The 22,293-nt window shown below is 39.6% G+C and overlaps 1 protein-coding gene across 1 annotated transcript in view; it reads right to left on the bottom strand.

Annotated features, from left to right (window-relative positions):
- Itga8 (integrin, alpha 8) overlaps positions 1-22,293 on the bottom strand; it is a 187,994-nt gene that overhangs the window by 14,891 nt on the left and 150,810 nt on the right. The window contains exons 26-27 of the mRNA XM_005386975.2: positions 17,190-17,318; positions 11,158-11,271 (exon numbers count right to left, since the gene is read on the bottom strand). Coding sequence (XP_005387032.1) covers positions 11,158-11,271; positions 17,190-17,318 — 243 coding nt within the window. The remainder of the gene's footprint in view (positions 1-11,157; positions 11,272-17,189; positions 17,319-22,293) is intronic.

The raw sequence follows: 22,293 nt of genomic DNA, 5'->3' as shown, positions 1-22,293 counted from the left end.
ATGTCCATCCTAATTGAAAGCTAGATTTTTATTTGTATGTTTGAGAACCGTTTCATTATATTTGGAAAATGTTGCTCATAAAATCTTGTGTGCGGTTGATGATTTTGCTCTCATTTTCTTATCATCCTCACTGACAGAGGAAAAATTCTACTAATGATTTTTTTTGGGTCAAGACTGTAATTACATACTTAGGTGTATACTCATGCACCCAAAACTTTATATAAGAAGCTGCCATTAATCTCTGAGTTCAACAAAAAATGGAAGGAAATAATTTTTTTTGCATTTGAAGTCATGTTTGGTAAACAAATTGTGTGAGAACTCCACCTCTATGTCAGCTCTAGGTAGAAAACTTTGTGCTTACTAGATTCTACATTCAGGATTATGCGAATTTCTTATTACGTAACATACAGGACTTGAACTGTAGGAAGTAGAATGTGGAGAAGATTGTTTCTTGGAGGGAACTTTCTAGTTGAATTCTTCACAGGTTCCATTCATTCCCAATGTTTACTGTTGGTTCCAGTGGTTCACAAGCCACCAGGCTTTGGCGGAGCTTCGGAAACACCTATGATCCATCTCAGGGGTTCTGATTCAGTAAGTCTGATGTAAAGTCATACTTGAAATATATTTTTTAAAGTTTTAGATTATGGGCTTTTTTGTTTCTGTATTTTACAATCATGAGTCACATAATGGTGTTTTAGGCAACAACAGATGTATATCATAAGACATTATTGCCTAGTTGCATCGTAGCTGCTTCAGTCTGAATAAATACATTCTATAATGTTTGCACAATGACGAAATTGCCTACTGACATGTCTCCCTGAGCATATACTTGTCACTCAGTAATGTTAAGTGATACATTACTGTATTTTTCTCCCCAACTTGATGGTACTAAAATGGAAGGCATAGCTAGTGGCGGTGAACTTACTGCACTTGTGCTGTTTTCCTTTTAAGACAAAAGATGTTAATGTGTAATTTTTTTTTGTAAACTAAAACCTCAATATTCGAATTTAATTGCAATGCTGGCACTTTGCAATAAATAAGTGAGTCTTGGGTTGCAGTCTGGGCACTTGTCCCTAAAAGATTTGCCGTCACTATAGATTAAGGAATATACATTTGCAACACCCAAAGCACTTAGAATTATGCACTTGGGCCCAGTAGATACTAGCTGACCAACCAAACAAATGTATGTTAAATTCACACATCTACTGGTGTGTGATGACTCCTTAACCCTATATACTACCCATATGATAGCACCTTACACAAGACTTAATTTTTTAAATTATTGAATTGCCCATGAAGTTGCCTGAGAAGGGAGTGGTATCTATGGAGACCAACCTGATGTGCTTGCGCCTCTATTAGCTAACTCAGCCTTGCAGAGTGACACAGCCTAAAGCCTAAGCAAATCAGACGGGAGGCAAGTAACCAACCTATAAGGACTGCACCTCATAGATCAATCTGTTCTTTATTTTAAGACTACCCTCCAAAAGCAAAATTTCTCATACCCTTTTCAAATGGAAAAGAAAAGAGCATCTTTTTCACTTATAAAATGCTTTGGAGCTCCAAGGAGTGCAAAGAAGTGGGTTTCTGGGTCATGAACAACTGGGTTGACATCAAAGACATGCTAGTCTTACGTTGTACGTTAACCATATATTGTGGGTGAGTATTTCATTCATAAGAAACAATTATTTGCAGAGTAATAATACTGATTCCACTTTCAAAGTGGAATGCCTTCAGTTGTGTTCTTTACAAAATAGCTTATATTATTCTTATGTTAAAATTAAGTTCCTCTTCTGTACAGTAACCTACTCATGTACTAGCAATCACTGCCATAGAGAATTTAGGACTGAAAAAACAAATGCCTTTCGACAATATCTTGGACCTTCGTCTTGCCCCAATGGCTATTAAGTCTCAGCAAATGCCTGTTCCACCGTCATTACTGCTTCATTTAAACTGTGGTTTGTATCACACTGGCTGTCCCTATTATATGCTTTTGTGCAATGGTTTGCTTATAATAGCAGCACTAATAAAAGTTACAGAGTTGGCAACAAATATGGAGAAGCAGAAGCTTCTGAGTTGATTAAACACCAATGATTGCATGTCTGGCAATGTCAGTACCTCTCCCTTTCCCACCTTTGAATCACTTAATTCCTTTTTGGTAATTATTAAAAACATATACATTTTATAAGCCCATGTTTAAATATTCATCATTTACCAGAAACTAAGCATTGTGAGGTGACCAAACTCAAGAAATTACTGATGAAATTTTCTAGTGTAAAGAAGTTTTCCACTCTAAGCAATAATTGAAGAACAGAGGCTCATTTAGAATTCATCTAAATAAAAATCTCTTTTTACTGGCTACTTTGTATGTTTCCCACAGGGACAGAAACAAACAGTGCAGCAAGGCTTGCCAACCAGGAATTGTAAACGTTCTGTCTGGGTTAGAAAGCAGAACATATTTACCTCTTTCTGGATTATATGATGAAACTAATAAAATAAAACCCCAACACACAGTATGCATACACACAAGTGTTTTCAGTAACGCATTCCTCTTGGCATTAGACTTCGAAGACTGAAATAAATAAACACTATAGAAGTATAAAAATTTGAGCTACAGGTTTGGGTAAACATGCAGCAGTGGTCTCTCCCTGTTTCTCACTCTCTGTGTCTCTGTCTTTGTTTCTGTCTCTGTCTCTGCCTCTCTGTGTCTCTCTCATCTCTCTATGTCTGTCTGTCTGTCTGTCTCTCTCCTTTCTCTCTCTTCCTCATCCCTAGAAGTAACCCTTTCTCTGGAAGGCCTTCAGAATACCAATACAGCTTGTTTTTTCTGAATCTCCTCATGCTGTTTATTGTTTGGACAATCCTTCAATTATCAGTGACCTCTTCTAGATCCATTGGGTCTTCTTTAATGGGACAATTTAGACACAACTTTCACTCCATTGACTTCCTGCTGGGATAGAATGTCTTGTAGTCTAAAAGAATCACTTTTTCCTGAACTATAATGACAAGTCCTGTTGCATTGAAAAATTATCCTCCTTCATTTCAGTAAGATGCAATGCTCAAATAGGGTGAATATATGGTTGTCATTTAGGCTGTATGGGCTTGAAATTCCCCAAGACACCTCTCTTCTAACTCTTAGTTAAGTGACAGAGAAAAGGCAGAGCAACGCTAGGCAAACTGATGGAATGCAAGTCGGGAAGTCACTCTTCTGTACAGTCATTAGAAAGCTATGAGTTAGGAAAATTAGCATTCCAGGGTGGCTACCTTATTTACAAAGAGTAGATCTGATTTGAAAAGGCCAATTACAATTTTCAAATTTATACCACTTTGAAAATATTAAAGTGGCATAATTTTTCTGGCTTAGTCTTTACAGATATTAATATCAGAAATGTATGCCAAGAATAATTAAATGATAAAAGTTTAACATGATACTTTATCACTAAGAAACTCATAATTGGATTTTCTGAATTATTATTTTGTGAAAATAATTTTTTCTTGAAATTTTCTATTTAAAATTTGTTTCTTCCTTGAGGTTCCAAATTTTATGGAAGACCTTTTAACCATAGGATTTTTAACAAGAAGTTTTGTTTTCAAACGTCCCTTAGAAGGCGAGGAAATGACCAGATAATTACACAAAGATCTACATGCAGCATTCTCAAAAGGTGAATTATTCTCATATGTGTAGAATACTTTGAAAAGTCTCCTTGGAGTGCATATCTGATTCTTCTGCACATTTCAACTACTAATGAAAAGGAAACTTGCCATTCATTTCCATAAAGTGGGAAAGGTCATTGAGCCTGCCTCCGACAAGGTATCAGGGTTACAACTGGACATCACCGAAGGGCTCTAGTATGCACTAGCACAAGAAATAAGAGACATGCTCCCAGCTGGGCAGGGCGGCACACACCTGTAGTCACAACACTCTGGGAGGCTGAGGCCAGAGGATTCTAAGTTTTATCCCAACCTGGGCAATTGAGTGATTTCGTGAGACACTGTTTCAAAATTTAAAAAAGATAAAGAGGAGTAAGGAGGTATCTCAGTGCGAAAGCCCTGGGCTCAATCCTCAGTACTGCAAAAAGGAAAAAAGAGGGAGAGACGATAAGAGACAGAACTTGTCTTGATCAGACTTCTGAAGCTGTCTCCCTTTTGGAAGGCGGTTGTAAGCAATAAGACCTGATAGTGCTGGCCATGGTCTTGAACAGAGAATAAAGGATGAACAATGATCCTCTGCATTTGTCTCTGTCCCTTGGTCTCCTGAATTATCCAGCTTATTAAACTGAAAAGAATCAAATGAGGGCAGAGTTCTGAGCAGAGAGGGAGCCTCAGTCTTATCTTAAAACACCAAGCCTTCCTCCTTATATGAAAACCTTAAAACCTTACCAACCCCACCTATAGGGTTCCAATTTGAGAAAGGTAGACAATGAAATGTTCACCTCTTTGAGGTGCAAGAGTCTTTACTGAGCTCATAAACCAGATCAGTTTGGAGTTTGAGCTCATGGGGATTGGCAAGAGTTTGGGAGAAAAGCAAAATGTCAGAGCAAACATGAGCCAAAGCTCCTCACACAAGGCCTTTCTGGTCCACTAGCTGGCTGCACGCAAATGTGAGGAGAGGATCTCCACGGAAACATCAGGACTTTGCATCTCAAACTGACCAGTTAAGGTGGCCTTACCAAGACTCCACAGAAAGGCATGTCAAGTTGCTTCTTGGTCAGGTTCTCTGGTAGAACACATTTTTTCATTTCCACAATGCCTGGTGTTTTAGGGTTATGAGTCTTAAGGCAGAAGGCTCAATTTGTTATGATTTGTTTGCTGTTTAATTTGACTGGCTTTACTCCAAATAGTCAACAGGCCATGGCCCAACCCAGCCTAGCATTTGACCTTAGATATTTCATCCATTCCAAGAGGGATGAGTAGCTTGCCTGGCTCAGGTGCTGCAGAGGGTGGGTGGGAGAGTCCAAAACAGATATTCTTCCTGTCTCAGAGAAGTTCAACTCTGGCGCCAGCTATAGATAGATATGAGGGATGTTTTCTCCAAATCCAGCTTCCACAATCTTCTTGACACAATCCCCAAAGTTTTTTTTTTTTTATTGCATATAGCAGAATTCCTACGTTTTACTTGCTTAGTAGTTCTGAATCCAAAAGTTTACTCATATGGTTCATGTGTATATCTAAGCTTTGAAGTAAAGCCAGCACATTAACTCCTAGGTCTGAACATCACATCATTTTGCTGTCATTGCTGGCTAGCTGGGGGAGAGGGAGGCTGTCGTGTTTATGCAAACCTGTAACATTGCACTTAGTGCAAAGGAGATTCTTGAGAAAGGTCTTGCCTTTGAGGTGGCAGACGATACAGTGACAAGGCACAAGGGCCCTCATTTTTACTTGATGAAGGAACGCAGTGAAAGTCAGAAAGCTGATGTTAAAGCCAATCCAGGCCTTCATTCAGAGATATTAGAACACATTTGACAATCTAATCCTGCAAGTCTGAAGGGAAATCTACTCCTCTAACCAAAAACCTTGCAGCCCAGTTTTTCGGGGACAGAAACACACTTTATTTCCACTGTATTCTTTTTTTTTTGGTTTTTCTCCGGTACCAGGAACCGAACTCACGACCTTGCGCTTGCCAGGCAGGCGCTTTGCCGCTGAGCTAAATCCCCAGCCCTCCACTGTATTCTGGAGTAGTCATGAATTGTGATTATTGAACACTTGAAACGTGAAGAGTGAAACCAAGGAACTGAATGACTAATTTCACTTACATTAAATACTTTATATGTAGAGCAGTACAACTTAAGAATTATGTTTTCTTTACTGAATTCTGAAACAGCACACTAGGTAATGTACAGATCTGAAAGGAGCAGTTAGTGTTTATATTGTTTGCTTAATCCTGCATGCCTATATCTGTTAAGCTGAGCAACTACTTTGAAGATAACAATATACAATATAGCAAGCATTATTGATTTCCTATAAAAATGCTATAAAGCAGGATATTTAAAAACTTCTATAGGTAGTTACTGTGATCTAAGAGCTATAGTTTAGCGGTCTATACCTTAGTGATTGCGATATAAAATGTATCACAGGTTTGTCATACAGTGACCTCTAGTTCAGCAGTACAGCATGGTATCATGCGAAGGACAAAAGCTCACAGATTCCTTCTCAAAGCCACTAAATCCCATTTGCTCCTTTGTAAGATGCAACTGGTCATAGAGGTATGTATCCCACAGGATTATTGTAAGATTTAAAAAAGTAATTCATATGCAAGCATTTATCCTGGCGTTTACCATGCAACAGACCCCTGGCTGTTTGCAGACAGTCTTCTTTGGGAAGGGGGGCTGTTCCTTAAGTTTACAAAACTATTTGGTTTTGTAAAAGTGTCACCACAATGCAAAATAGGGTATTAATAAATATGGAGTTAATGCTGGTTTAAGCTACATAGAATAAACATTATAAATAACGCATCAGTAGAGGTTCCAGGTGAGCTGCTCCCAGATTGGTGAATCGTTTAGAATAAAAGAAGGCTTTTATCCAATCCCTTCGTCTCACAAATGAGGAAACTGAAGCCCATAAAGGCTTGGACACAGCAGCTCAGGAATGGAGGTGAGCTCAGGGCTCCTGACTGGAATGCACTGAAAAGAGCAAAAAAGAAATTCTGTCTAATTTAAATTGGGGTCCTCGTTCCTAGAACTTGATTTTAATGTATGTGTGTAGTTTTTCACACACTTTCCTCCAAGGTTCACAAGTAAATGTGTATATATAAAATGCAAAAAACATGCTCACCCATCCATTCACACATTTTTGTCAATAGGCATCAAATAGCAAGAGCATCTACACTGATTTTGCACTGATTCAAAATTTTGCCCAAGCTTAGTAATGATTTGTCTTAAGAGTAGATGGAAAAAGCATGCAGTGAATGGAAAGAGCACATTTATAACCAAAGATTCCTAATTACTTCTCCCCATGCTATTATGGTTAGTGAAGTATTTTAAGCATATTTAGTAAAGAAGATTTTACAATCTTGCAGCAAAATGGAGTAGCAAAGCTTGCTAGTAGCGATATGAGTTTTTTTTCCAATGCTAATTTTTTGTCAGTGTGTCCTTGCAGTACAAAATGACTGCATCCTCCATGAGGAGTGGGTATAAGCACATAACACATCCGAATTCTTTTTCTCTGCATTCTTTCCCCTTCCCCTCCCTCCTCCTTCCCTCTATCTCTTGGTTCCCTTCTCTTTTACAAGTGACCGATCCTATGGTCTACCTTTTACATATTTTGGGATATAAGATTGTTTACTGTATTTTGGACCTAAGATTGCTTACTGTAATATGGATATACCCAAGCTGTGGTCTGAGGGCTGCATGTGGCCTAGGCAGCTAACGATGGTGCCCCACAGGATCGTAAACTTTTGACATCCTTCTGTGACATTTAGTGATATTTTTCCTGGCCACAATGCACAAGGATTAGGTGTAAACTATGTAGGTGACAATGGAACACTTGCAGGGGACAGCACCATGGTAACTCCACCTCCTCCACCCCCAGCCAGTCAAACCCAAACCCAGGTGTATCACATGTTATATGTGCTTGTGTGACTTGGACAGTAAAATGCAGTGATTTTTTATTTCAACCTCCACACATGCCTGTGTGCCAGTGAAGACAGGCATTTATTGTTATTAAGCAGACACATTAATTTTCTTATGTAATTATTAAACTTGGGCCTGTTATGTTAATTTGAGAAATGATTTAACAAATTAAAATAGTAAATGATTCAATACATTAAAATACAATTTTACCAGCTGTAATACAGGAGGCACAAAAATGCATCAAATAGTTTTTGCTCATGATATTGTTTTATCACATGTACATCACTATTAAAAACAAATGCCCATTTACATATTAATTTGATATAATGCAACTATATTATATATTTTACTTGCAGCTCAGAACAACTCCCATTCACTCAGAATGGCTCAGGCAAGGCACAAGGTTAGATTTCCATGTTGTAGCGGGGTGAATATTGACCTACCAAAGTCATGGCCATCCCAGTCTCATATGAGGAATGTATTTATTATGTATCACAACATGTACTAATAAAAGAAATGGAAAACAAAATGAAAATAGCATGATCTCAACTGCAATGAGTATCTTTGCAGACTTGATCAAGGTAAGGTTTGAGGTGTGGTTGTATGGGTTAGGATGGGTTCTCAGTCTAACAAGGGTACCTTTATAAGAGACTGAAGGAAGATACATGGATATGCAAAAGGTGGCACGCAGACAAAGGCAGGCTTGGAGCGGTGCCCACAGCCCACGCTTGACAAAGGATATGGTAGCCACTGAGCTGGGAGGGAGCCTCTGGAAGGATCCAGCTCGCTGACACTTTAGTTTTGGACTCCTGAACTTTCGAACTGTGAGGGCGTAGATTTCTGTTGCTAGAAGATAGTCTGTGATAGTTCATTATATCACCCTTCGGAGACTGGCATAGTGGTTATTATAATGTGGCTTATTCCTAGTTTTACTTGACTAGAGAAAAACAGGATACATCATTTGTACTTTGAGATAAATTCCATCCAAAAGTAGGAAATTTATTTTATTTTTACAGTGCTGGAGATCAAACCCAGGGCCTCAGACATGCTAGGCAAGTGCTTACTACTGAGCTATGCCTTAAGCCCCAGTAGTAGGCAATTGAAGAATCAGTATTGTATCTGTACTGGCCTGACTTTTGAGATAGTTTGAGAGGGCCACGTAGGGAGGACCTGGGCCTCCTGGCAACAGCAAACACTAACTTTCTATGCTTGTCTTTGAGCAGCTTATGGGAAATCCTGTCCTCCAGGCTCTACTTCCATGTCCTCCCTGTCACCCAGCTCAAAGACCTGGTGCTGGCACCAGTCAACTAAGCTACGGCCAGACTCCTGCCTCCCAGTGAAAAGACGAGCATTTACTGTTTTAAGCTGCTAGGGTTTGGGGAAATGTTCCAGGAAATTAGAGGTATACAGCTGTGAAAGAACTCTTGGTTTCCTCTCCCAAAAGAGACTTCCTTCCCCTACATCATTCTCTCCATTTGGCTTAGGTGAAAAATTTGAGTTATTATTAATTCCTCTCCTTTGCTCTCACAATAAATTTAACAAATACTATTAGTTTTTCCTCCAAAATCAGTCCTGAGTCAAACCTCATCTCACTCACTCTGCTATTCTGCCCCAGGGTAATCCACTCTCATTTTCCCCCAGCTACAGTAGCTTCCAAACGCCCCACTTCTTCCAGTGCTGCCCCTTTAAACCTATTTTGTTGATTACTGTGTAAATATAAATCATCACTTGTAATATATGGTGGCAGGAGAAATTCCAAGAAGAAGACCCTAATGTTGACTGCTGACTTCAATGAGATGTTACTGGAACCCTTGACATATTCTTTGTCCCTCCCTGAACGGCCCTACCCTAAGAGGCTACTGACTACTCTCCTGAATTTTGTGCATTCAGTCCCTTGTTTTCTCTAAAATGTTTACCAATCTACCGTGTAGTTTTGCTTGTTTTTGTACTTTCTACAAAACAAGAAAAACCACCTGACTTGCCTTTTAAACGTAATATTATGTTTCCAAGATTGACCTGTGTTAATGTGACCATTTCACTCCCTTCAAAAGCAGTACACAAGTTTTTTCTTCAACTATGTATTGATTTCTTTACTCACTCTTGTTCTTTAAAAGCATAATTATTATCAGATTGCTTCCAAGATTATTTTTTTATGGCTTCCCACTGTACTTAGAAGAAATCCCAGGCTCTTTTCCATGGTATGTATTCCCTTGCTCTTTCTTTTGTAAATTTATTTTTATTCATTTCTGACTCATTCACTGAGATAATAGCTCAGTGAAGACAGGTGCTCTGCCTGCTTGGCCCACTGCTATTTCGCCGTGAAGCTGGGTCTAGCATGTAGAAGTCACTCTGTAAACATGTGTTGAGTGAATAAACAAATAATGGTTTGACCAAAGGAGAAAAAAATAAAGAACCAAATACTCTACACTACTGGTTACGTCAAGACTGGGGGAAGACTCTGCCCCCAGCAAATACTGGGAATGTCTAGAGACATACTGGGTGTCACAAATGTGTGTGGGGTGCTTCTTGCTTCTAGTGAATGACATTGGTGAGCATAGTAAAATGAATGGAAAGACTGCAACAGAGCAGAATTATCTGACCCAGAATGTTAACAGTGCTGAGAAACCCTACTTTAAGTTAAAAAAAAAGGTGGCTTCAAAAAATAACTTAAACTTTCCTTACATTCATTTCAGAAACACAATTCAAAGATATGTGAGACTATAGAAGTATTTGACATAATACAAATGGAAATCTAGAGAAACAAAATATTATATTTATAGGTATTCCCAAAAAGATTTTACTATTTGATTTTCCATGGCATAATGAACTAGATGAGTTTTCATCTAGTTAAAATGCAAGTGAGAATGCATATCCTTGGTAGGAGTTGTACTTTAGTTTTTTTTTTTAACCTTGCCCAAACAATATGGTCTTAACATAGTAGTAGTATCAGTTAATTGAATTACAAGTTCTTAGCGTAAAAGAGACTGTAAACTTTTAAAATGCACCACTGCATAGGCTTCTCCAAGGTAGTTTTAGATGCCACCCACAGATAAGGCAAAGCACTAAGCCATGTATAATCCCCAAAAGCTCTCTGCTGGCCTGGCTGGAGGCTGGGCTGCAGGCCTACACGACAAGAGAAGTTTTGTACAACAATTTCCCTTTGGCTTTTCCATTTTTAGCTTTCAGGACACATGACTGGAATTGTGTCTGTTGACTCGCCAACCTCCCATTGGTTGATAGTCACTGAGGACCTACTCTGGCACTGGGCACACAGTGGTGAGCTAAATCCATATGTATGACTCTAAGGTACAACTGGAAGGTGCGGGGCTCAGGATGGCTGAATTGCCTTCATCTTCTGGGAAAGACAACCAATGAATCTTGGCTCAACTGCACAGAGATTTCCTTTAGGATATTTGTGGATTAAACAAGTAAAACTTTTACATTAAAATTTTTTAAATTGAAATTTTTAAAAATCAATATTTTAAACAAAATAAAAATTAAACATTAAAAGAGTAAAATTAACAATCTTTTAAGAAAGGCTTTCTGCTGAGCTTTTGAGACCCTTGGGCGAGGGCTTAATGACTTTTTTTACCTGGAGGAACGTGTGGGCCCATAGTCGTGACCTAACTTTCAGAACAGCACTTTCACCTCTTTCTAGTCGTCCCACCACACAGGAGATTTGTAAACACTCGATGTTTGTACAGTTCTGGAAAATACAACAGCAGCGGCAGCCCATCAGTATCTCTCAGGGGAGGCAGAGCATCCACAGTGCAACCAGTTTATTTACATTTTATTTCATTAGAAACCATTGCCTTACCTGGAGATTTAACTGATCTTGTTTAATTTAAAGAAAAAACAAATGCGTTGGGGCAACCAAGGAAGGACATAGTGTGGCAGTCATAGTGTGGCGGTCACTGTGACCCATGACAAGTTGAGCCACTCTGAGATTCACTGTAGGAAACCTATACCACCTACAGAAAACATTCTGCATTGCTCAGTTAAGGGTGGAAATGCACTCACTCTTTTGCTTATATGTGCCTATGTGAAAGGAATGGTATGGGTGCGTTGCTGTGTGAAAGCAAGCAGGGAGAACATAGCCAATGTACTCCCATACACAGTTTCACTAGGGAAGCTCAACACTGCACTTAGAACTTTGGGACTGCTTCAGGGACTTTGGGGCAGAAAGTTTTTCTTTATGTTCCACAAGGATTTACAGCATTATAAGGGAGCATGTATAGAGCTGGTGTACAGTGTATTACATGAATACTAAGTTTACTATTCCCAGGAAGCACTCACTGTAGGAAACCTATACCTAGAGAGAATGCTATTTCTGTTTGTGTGTACTCCCTCACTGACATGAATTTCTCTTGTGGACTATTCTTATTTATAGAGATTAAAGTGCTTTATAAGGATGTAAGTGGACTCTCCTTATTTATAAGTGCTTCATGACTCAAGCACTTGCCAATGGACTATAGCTGATCAATAAAAATAAAATTATTGGCTATTATGTGAAGTTCTTGACTGAGGTGTTTCACATTAATGAAACTGATAAACTATAGAATAACCCAAAGAACATAAACCAGGAGAAACTTCTTTGAGCACTGACGAACTCTCTAAAAATAAAACAATTAGCAATGTGTATCAGGGAAATTCTGATAATTTCAGATTTCTGCATGATGATTCCAAAAACAGTGGACCCTTCAGCTACTACCAGCCTCATATATGAACAACTTGGGTTATGACTGGAATTCTAGGTTTGGCTTAGGACCAAAATCTTGAGTCACAATCCGAATTCCGGCCCCTTGTGCTGTTGTAAACAAAGACTCACCATGCTAGAAAAGCGTATGTGAGTGTACATAAGCATTAGTCTGAGCCCAGATTCCTGATGTTCTTATGGAAGGGGACTCTCATAAACAACAACCACCTTTCATTTCATCCCCGCTTCCTGCAAGCCAAAGATATGAACTTGAATGGTGAGTGCAGTATGGAATAGTTGTCTCTGGGAAACTCAGTACATTTTATAACTTTTTGGTGAATATACTAGGAAAATTATTGGTATTTCTGGTAAATTATGTGGATTATGTACCTTTTTATTATGAAAAGGTTAGTTAAGGGTGCTTTGGGACATTTGCAATGCATGATGGATATTGCCATCATTTTTTATGGGACAAATAGTCTTAACTTACAACCAACTTGAGGTACAACCAGCCTTCCAAAACCAAGTGATTTTGTAAGTCAAGGGTCCACTGTACAGGCAACTCGGCTGTCCTTGTACAACCAGAGTTGAGCACTGATGTTCCTATGACAGGAACAGGAGATTGTAAAGCCCTATGGTTCCTGGCACTTGTGAGCACTCTGATGTTCCCCATGTATCCTGACTGACATGATGAGCACCACCCATCCCTCCTGTGGAGGCAAGGGGGAAGCCAGCTGGCCATTACAAACTCCTTGGAGAAGGTGATCCCAGTCAACTAGCTCTGTTGGAAGATTCTATAGAAGCTGGTATCTGGAAGCACTTTAAGAGTGAGAAAGAGTTATCTAGCAGGATGGGATGACTGACACTTGGCTCTCCCATGTACACCAGGAAATGCTCAGGAATGAGGAGGGTAGGGATGTGGGGGTGAGATGGACAGATGGAAATTAGGTGGGAAATAGAGAATGTCTAAGTGGTGAAGAATCTTTCTACTGTGCTAAGTAAGGAGCTTTGATTTTTGTCCCATGAAGGATTGCAACCAAGGGCCACAGTCAGGTGGGTATTTTAGAGGGTCAAGGGAATTTGAGGGCAGAGTGGGAGGCAGGAGAATGATTAAGTGCCAGGGCTGGGACTCATGTGAGAAATGCTGGGGCCCTGAGCTGAAGCAGTGGGATGGAGAGAAGACAAATTTTAGAGATGGTTGGGAAGTAGAATGGATACATGGAGCCTGCCATTAAAAAGAAGGAGGCTTGTAAGAAACTCTTTGGACTGGAATGGGGTGGATGGGTACCAGTGCTGCTGAGAAGTGGAATTCTTTTTTTTTTTTTTTTGGTACCAGGAATCAAACCGGGGACCTTGAACTTGCCAGGAAGGTGCTGTGCCACTGAGCTAAATCCCCAGCCCAAGAGAAGTGGAATTCTAGAGAAGAGGCACACCTGGGAGTCATTAGGGAAAAGAGATTTGGACACATTGGGACTGTGATATCAATAGCCCCATTGTGGCTATCGACATCTGGATGAACCTTGCAAGTCTTGGAGGCAGTAAGGTAGGGCTAAAATGGCAGGAAGCATCAGGAATGATGGGAATATGGTCATGCACACATTTCCTGGAAAGAGCAAAATTGACAGGACAGGAGAGGAGAGGGAAAGCCAGGGAAGGGGAGGGCAGGGGGAGGGAGGAGAGGAGAGAAGAGGAGAGGAGAGGAGGGGGCGGAAGATTACCTGAGGTATAGGGCATTTAAGGATGGAAAGACGAGATGCCCATGAAAAATTCAAGATAGAGTTAGCCAAAGGGCAAGAAGAGAATCAGAAGAGAGTGTTCTGGGGGAAGCCAAGGAAAGTGATAGTTTCAGGAAATGACCAAGAGCATCAAATACTGAAGAGAAATGGAGAAAGATGAGGTTTCACCAAGCTGAGTAGTGAAAGGCAAGAGAGAACAGTTTGAAGAGGAGACAGAGACATAGTGACAAAAACAGCAGGAGCCAAGATGAGACAGGCAAAGATACTCTTAGGATGGAAGAGAATGATATTTCAGTGTTATAGATGCATTTTGAAATTCAAATTGGAAATTATGATCCCAACACAGGATGTTGGCATTTTGTACTTTCAAATTCCTAATCAGAAATGTGATTCACCAAGTTGTTTTTAACTAAACAAAAGCTGTAGGAGGGCCTATTTCGCTTTTGATTTTAGAATAAACTTTGCATAATCACTCTTTATGCAGAGTTGTTTCACATGATGACGTGGGAAGTAGTGTGATTTGACCCAATAAGAGAAAACAAGAATAAAATATGAATTGAAATCAGATATGGAAAGCAAGGACTGTCATGCCAATCATCTGTGGGGAAATATACTTTTATGATACTCGAAGACTAAAATTATCTATCTTAAAGATATTTAATGAGAAACAAGGAAAAACATTTACCCCAACAATGCAAATACATAAACTTTTCAAAATAAATTTAGTTATTCATGTACATGGTCTCAGGGAATTCATGAGACATCAAATGGAAATTAAAAAAGATAAAACATGCACAAAAAAACAAACAAAATACTCATAAGGCTGGGCTCAGTGGTAAAGTATTTGCCTAGCACACACAAGGTCCTGGGTTTGGTCCCCAGCACCAACAAAAACAAAACAACAAAAACAAAATCTAACATATTTGAGTTTTCATTTTACATTGGTTTTCCAGAGTGCCTTTCCCATTTGTGCTGTACATATTAGAATTCCACAGGTACAAATTATCATTGCCTGTTCTTTTATCCCCTCAGAAGCTTTTTCTTAGTGACAGAATGCAGATTTTTATTGATTTATCCTAAAAGAGATAGAGTATGTACTCCCTACTATAACCTTTCTTTAAAAATACTCTTACCTTTCTAAAATACACTAAAAATAGAAATAATATTTCTAAAAAATACTTTCTAAAAATACTTTTACATTTCTAAAAATACTAAGTACCTATCATAAAGATTCACAGGTACTTGAATAATAATCTGCCACGTAAGTTTTTGCCATGTACCTCAGGTATTTCTATTATAATACATGTTCCTTATTTGACTTAATATTGCTTTTTTCTCTTTAAAATAAAAAGATTAAATGATTACTAAAATTTGACTTCTTGCACTTTTCTGTCCACTTCTATATTTGATTTTTTTTACTATCAAGAAGAAAAAAATAAGGGCATGCCAAAGAACACTTAAAACACTTATAATTTTAAAAAATCATTTAAACCATTTTGAATGTACAGTTCAGTACATTTTGCTAGTACATTCACAGTGTTGTACAAGTATCACCATCACCTGTTTCTAGAACTTTTATTTTAACATCCCAGACTAAAACTCTGAGTCCTAAAAGCCTGTGTATCGATGAGGCTGAGAGCTGGAATTGGTGTCCTCTATTCTGCTGACTCTTTACTACTAACTAAAGGTTATCTATATGATGGGTCACATGTTCAGTATTTCCAGGAGTATGATTCATTCAATATGGCAATGTCCTGCTTTATCAGACTGAAATAAGTCATTAGGATTATCACCTTTTTATATTTGCTTTTACTTTTTTAAAATGAAATTAATTCAGGGTCAATGCAACATTAGGAAAGAAGTCAGTTTAAGACTTCCCTTGTTCCCCACTTCCTGTCCCATTTATCTAGACTCTGTGGAGATGAGAAGGGGTTCTGGAGATGGAGGGACAGCGGAACATGGTGGGGGGAGTAAAAAAAAATGATAGAGATGTCATATGTCTATGCACCACTTCTCCAAGATGAACGAAGTGATTATGTATTGGAAACATGTACTAAAGAAAACATGAAGGATTCTGTTGAAAAAGAACCTCACATGCTTCTCTCTGTCATCTGAGGACTCAGTCTGAGGTCCTGGATGAATTCACCTTGGCTCAAGACTCAAGGGGAGACAGCCCACAAGCAGAGGGTGTTTATCTGGGTTTTGAGAACTTCAGTCCCAAGTCTATGGGTTACAAATCAGAACAATTTCCTGTCTGCTTCTCTGGCATGAAGCAAATGATCTCATGACTACCCATGGCTGGCCAGACCCACCCTTTATTCTAAGTCTGGCCTAGAGAACGTGCTTATATAGCCTTCTATTCTTTTTGTTTTGTTTTGTTTTGTTTTGTTTTTGTTTTTCTCCGGTACCGGGAACTGAACTCACGACCTTGCGCTTGCTAGGCAGGTGCTTTGCCACTGAGCTAAATCCCCAGCCCCTAGCCTTCTATTCTTTTATGGAGTTAATCTGTGGCCCATAGATGAAATGAACCTTGCCACTTACTTTGAGCCTCTGCCACAATGATAGGGAAAAGGATAAGTATTCACTTGAGGAGATAAAGCTCTCTATCTAGCAGAGGTCCATCACAGAACCAAAAAGTGCTAATTCATCGGTGCTGTTAATAGTTTTGCTAAGCCCTAGTAAAGCTCAGACTAGACCTAACATAGACCCCAAGACTGAGACTCTCCATGGGTTTTGGCCTGGGAAATCTGGCTATGTCACCCTCTTCTGGAAAAGCAGAGGACACTGAAATTTAGCATCGGGTGCAACTTTCCAAGAGCCTATTGGCCGAACGGTGCTTCTCCAAGATCACAAACTCCCACCAGCTCAGTCCCTATGGATGAACCGACAGCTGAAACTTTATGTTCTTGAAATGGATTTGAAGGTCATAATGGGTGCTTTGATTTGTATTTCTTGAAAGTGACCTCCGCGGCAGGTTTTAGAAGAGTGAAAATGTTATATCACAAATGCTTCTTTGTCCTCACACAGAAAGTTCACTTTAATTTCTCACAATTTGTACAGCCAAGAAAGGTCAGGCATATCTGAGCATCGGAAGAGACTGAGCACAAGACCTGAAGTGAAAACCATCTGTAGCAGGGAATCCTGTCGAATCCAATCCTTCCCCTCAGTTGTACACACACAGAGGCAACTCACCAGTATTTTTGCAGGGCTCTGTCGGTGGAGCTGAAGCACAGGCACGTCTCGCTTCCTGACAAGATGAGGGATGGTAGAGTTTCGCAAAAAGGCACTGAGCTCAGGGGTATCCTCTGGGGAGGCAGCAGGCTGCAAACAGAAAGCAGGAGGAATCAAGTGCATTAACCGCTGTTACCTTTTTATGAGCTTTCAGCTCCAGACAATCCCCCACATCTCACTGAGCTGGAGTCGCAGGAGAGTTCAGACATGAGATTTACTCACAGCAACTTCCATTGCAAAGTGACCTGCCTTGACAGAGAATGAGCCTTTCCACTCTCTGATCACAGCAATTCACACAGCACGGGGAATATATTCCTGAGATGTTTATCTTGTAAGGATAAGATTTTAAGCAGAAGAGATTTCCCCATAAGTGCAGAATATGTAGAGCTGACTTTTCAGGCATGAACTATCTCTTATTATTTTCCTCTCATTATATGTTGGGACTGGCTAAACTGACAGACATTCTGCATGGGGGAGATGGATCCTAAAGTGGAAGGAAAGTAGAGAAGTAGCCCAGGGTGGACAAGGATCTGAAGTTCACTTTGTTGAGCACCCCCGCATCTCTGTGCCTGTGAGCAGTGCTCTGCAGTGCAGAACTGGTTCTCATGGAAAGGACTTTTGCAAAGCATGCCTCTGCACTTCCTGCTATAACAGAGCTCGATTTCAGCCCAAGTTTGTTTTGCAAGTGTTCGAGAACTGTGATTTTATCTCAGACTGCATGCTGGGTACCTCTGATGGCTAAAAACTATTTTGAAAATCCCAATAAGGCACACATAATAATCCCATTCTTTTGGTTGGACCAACTAAAATTAGAAATCCAATTTACTGAGCGCCCCCCTCAAGTCTCAACCTGAGAATTATATGTTCTTTTACATGTATTTTGGGTTAAGCCAGGTGAACACTACCCTATGCCCATCTGTATGGAATGAAAACAGAAAGGCCTATATTGTGCTGTAGGATCCATCACAAAAGGTGAAGTGATGATGCTCAGTGTATCATAAGGACCTGGAAAACCCACTGGCACCCATCATTGTCTGTAAAGTTAAGCCACCGTTGGTGCTGACTGGTCTTAGTTGTCCAATGAGAAGACAAACTGAGAAGCAGAGGGTCACATATAAGCTTCCAGGAAGCACTGGAATCAAAGGCAAAGGAAGAAGACCCTGCAAGGTAAACTCACATGAGGTCATCCGATAAAAAGACATCCAGGAAATTGTGGTTGTATAGATGGCCAAGGAAAAGACAATTGCAAAAATAAAAGGGAACGACAAAGAACACTAAACAAATCCCAGAGATGGGTAAAGAAGGGTGAGGAACTAAAAGCATTCACTACTCCATCAATACCACAGATGCCCTTTCCTCAGGTGCAGGTGGAAATTGAATTGCAGACACTAGAGAGTCAAATGCATTTTGACAAATAAATAGCTACCTGAAAAAATATAAGATTAAGGTCTTCTAACATTTGGTCTCATATTAAAGTCATTCTTAGTGGCTCTGAAATGAGAACCTTGTCCAGAATGTTGTCCTCCAAATATGCACCAAAGTAAAACATTAATGTTCCTAGCAATACTATTTATACAAAAGGAAAAACTACCAACCCAAAACTCAGTGAGCATCTATACGTTACTGGTTAAATAAAAATGATACATGTGTCCAAAAGACTTGATAATCTTTCAGAGTGGTGAATCAGAGCTACATCGTAATTTATAAAGACTCAAAATACTTGTAAGGAAAAAGAATAGAATATATAATAAGATTATGTATATTATATATGCATAAATGGAAAAGTCTTGCATTGGTCATGAAAATGCTCCAGTTATGGAGATTTGGTGATATCAAGGAAGTTTTGCCAACTCTGCTTTAGGAATGATAATAACATTTTTGAATTTTGAACGTATTCTTGTCTATTGGCAGTATATCACACAATGTTCCTGGTTGAAATGGAAAAGTTAGAGCATAAATAAATACAAAACATAATAAATGTGTGGGATCACCAGGAGAAGCTGAATTTTTTTCCTTATGTTTTTCGCATAATGTCTGACACATTTTTATGTGGACATTTAGTACCTTTTATATGATAATTATTTAAAAAGAATAAATAAGGATGAAGGAGATAGCAAGTTCAATCTGGCTATAAATGGAAGGGGAAAGTGCCCACTTTTGGAAGAGGCTATAGAGCCATGTGACTTGATTTAGTATTTGTTTTGAAGATGGAAGAAATTTAAGTAAATTTATAGGACGTAAGGAAGGAACAAGGAGAGAGGAAGTGAGTAAAATTACAGGAAATGGGAGCTATTTATTTGCAAAATTAAACCAGTGGAAGGAAGAACTATCCTTCCTTTGAAAATGTTGAAGCATTGAAGCTGGAAGAGAGGTGATTAGAGGCGTGCAGGGTAGGGTTTAGTGGTTGTGATGGGGAAATGGTCCATTTGAAGATTCTTTTGCATCACAGTCATCTAACCGTGGTGTGAGAGAAAGTAGATGGGAAGTTCAAGGACAGTCGTGAAGGTGGCAGAAGCCAATGAGGAGAATGAGGAGAGATCTTCAGAAGAACCGACTTTCTCACAACACTGGCTGCCCATAAGCATGTCCCACCATCAATCCATAGTGGTACCATCAGCTAAGGGTAGAGAAGCCAGACTGTGGAACTGTGCATGGCTCAGATTTCAGGGCAGAGATTTGGAAGACATTGCAGAAGGGGGGTAAGATGTCATGAGAAAGGATGTTTCAAGTATCTCATTTTGGATTCTGGTCTTAGGAGGGGAAAAAAATGTAGCCAAAGGCAGTCTTGAGTAAGATAACTGCCTCAGAGAGGTACTCACAAAGGAAGAGAAAGAAGGTCTAGTGGAGAGAGACAATGAGAACATTATAAATAGGAGAATGAATTAAGGAAAAGGATGTTGAGTGTTTCAGAGGCCGAGTATTTAGAGTTCTTACTGAAGGCCAGTGTCTGAGGCACTGGCATACTTGAGGGGTGACCTTGGAAAGATCAGTATCCCTGATGCTGGGATATCCTAGGACCTTGACAGAGTCCAGCCTAGGGAGGAAGAAAGGCCACAGGGTGGCTCACAGATGCTCAGTGATGGAGGATGAGATGGAAAAGCTTTTATAACCTAAGTTAAGCTGACCTTAAGCCATAAATTGAGCATAGTGGAAATGGCTCATGTGTTTTCTATGGTAGTCTTTGTCTGTTTCTCTATGTACAGTTTTTGCTTTGAGATTCATCACACACACTTGCTACCTTTATAGGTTTCTGAAAATTGAGTGATAGAAGTCAACTCTAGCTCACCAAGCTACAGAGAGGAGGTAATGGAAAGAAGTAAGGACTGATTCTTTTGCCTCAATTTGCAGCTTATAATTATTAGTGGTAATATCAATGTTAGTATTAGTAGAACAATAGTCCAAAGGCAACAATTCCTGTCTGGCTTTATAAGATGCACCTTGTACGCATATAAGGAATGTACCTTATTGTGGTACATCATCACTCACTAATATTTATACCTGATCTCTCACTAAAACACAGATTTAACTCTGAGCTAGACAATAAAGCCCAACATAAAGCAGAGGTTGATGAACTGTTTCTTCCTTTTTTGTAACACTCTTTTGTAAGTAGAAGAATACCACATTTAAACACCATCGTACAAAGATCTGTAACTGCTTGCAAACCATTTTTTCTCAAATGGCATTCCAGAAATTATTTCAAAGAACAAAACAAAACAAAAAGCAAGGAAGAAGTTATCCAAGAAATGTAAACAATAGTTAAAGCCCATTTTCTACACAAACATTAGAGCCACTTTCACAGCTGGCCATGACCTACAGGCCATGTTTTTCCTTCATCTGAGACCGAGGGAGGTGCAGGAGGCCAGTCTCCTCGCACTGCATGAGACAGATGCTCAGGTCAGAGAATAAATTGCTCAACTCTATGAGGATCTAGTAGTAAACATGGCAGTTGCTTCTTCAGAACAACCGAAATGGCCTCTTTCTGCAGTAAGAAAGTGACTGTTAGTAAATATGTTTCTCTCTCCAGCTGCTACTCGGAATTTGACCCCAACAAGAGGTTTCTATTTGCATAACTTTTCACCAAACTCTTCACTCAGGCAGAAGTTTAAATTAATGGATTAAAGGACATAGATCAAATTTATGAGTTAAAGACCCGAATGTGTAGTAGAGCTGGAAGGGTAGCATTTGAAAAAGGGCAAAACAAGATTAAGGGCTCTGAGAATCCAAACAAAAGCAGTACACACTTTTTCTTGTTTAAAGTTTGTCTTTGGATTTCAGGTATTCCTAGCACAGAGAAACAGTAAACTAGTTTTGTGTACTTCTTTGTCTATAATTAAAGATAAGTAGAGACCAGTGCAGGGGGGATTCCTATCATGTAATTAAGACATACATGTTAAAGATTTGAGGGGAGTGGGAAAATGTCCAATTATTTTTCCCCTCTGAAAAGTTCATGAAAAGCATAACTACAAGAATCATCCCATCATCCTGGTGATGATGCAGCTTTTCTTGTCTTTGTATATGGTGTTTGTACATTTTAAAATATACGTTGGCTGACCACTTGAAGTCCTCATATCTGAGGTCAAGGCCACATGAACCAGGTTAGTTTTAACTGCACAGAATGCAGCTAATCTTGGAACAGTATTTTCATATCATTTATCTAAGGTTGGCAATTATTGCTTATCTTAGTTACTTTGCTCTGTTGCGCAGACAAAACACTTGATGCCCAAAATTAAGGAAGGAAAGGTTTGTTTAGCTCATAGTTTGTGGGGTTTAAATCCATATCCAGTTGGCTCCATGACAGAGTGGCACATGGCAGAGGGGCAACCATTCATGGCAGCAGCAGACAGCAAAAGCAACAAGAACAAAAAGGAGGTAAAAGGGAGAGGAGGTTTTCACTCAGAAGCCGCAGGAACTTCTCTGGCAGTGGGCGAGGTGAACAAACTCTCAGCCCAGTGTGACCTGCGCCGAGAGAGACAGTGTTCCAGGGAGACTGTGCTTGCCCACACCGCCACGGTTCCCAGCTGAAACACGTGGAGAGAGCCAGTTATTTCCCAGCCACTCCCTGAGG

The sequence above is a fragment of the Chinchilla lanigera genome, unplaced genomic scaffold (genome assembly GCF_000276665.1).
Source record: "Chinchilla lanigera isolate Chin_1 unplaced genomic scaffold, ChiLan1.0 scaffold00028, whole genome shotgun sequence".
In the NCBI taxonomy this organism is placed as follows: domain Eukaryota; kingdom Metazoa; phylum Chordata; class Mammalia; order Rodentia; family Chinchillidae; genus Chinchilla; species Chinchilla lanigera.
This window is presented reverse-complemented; position numbering and strand designations above follow the sequence as displayed.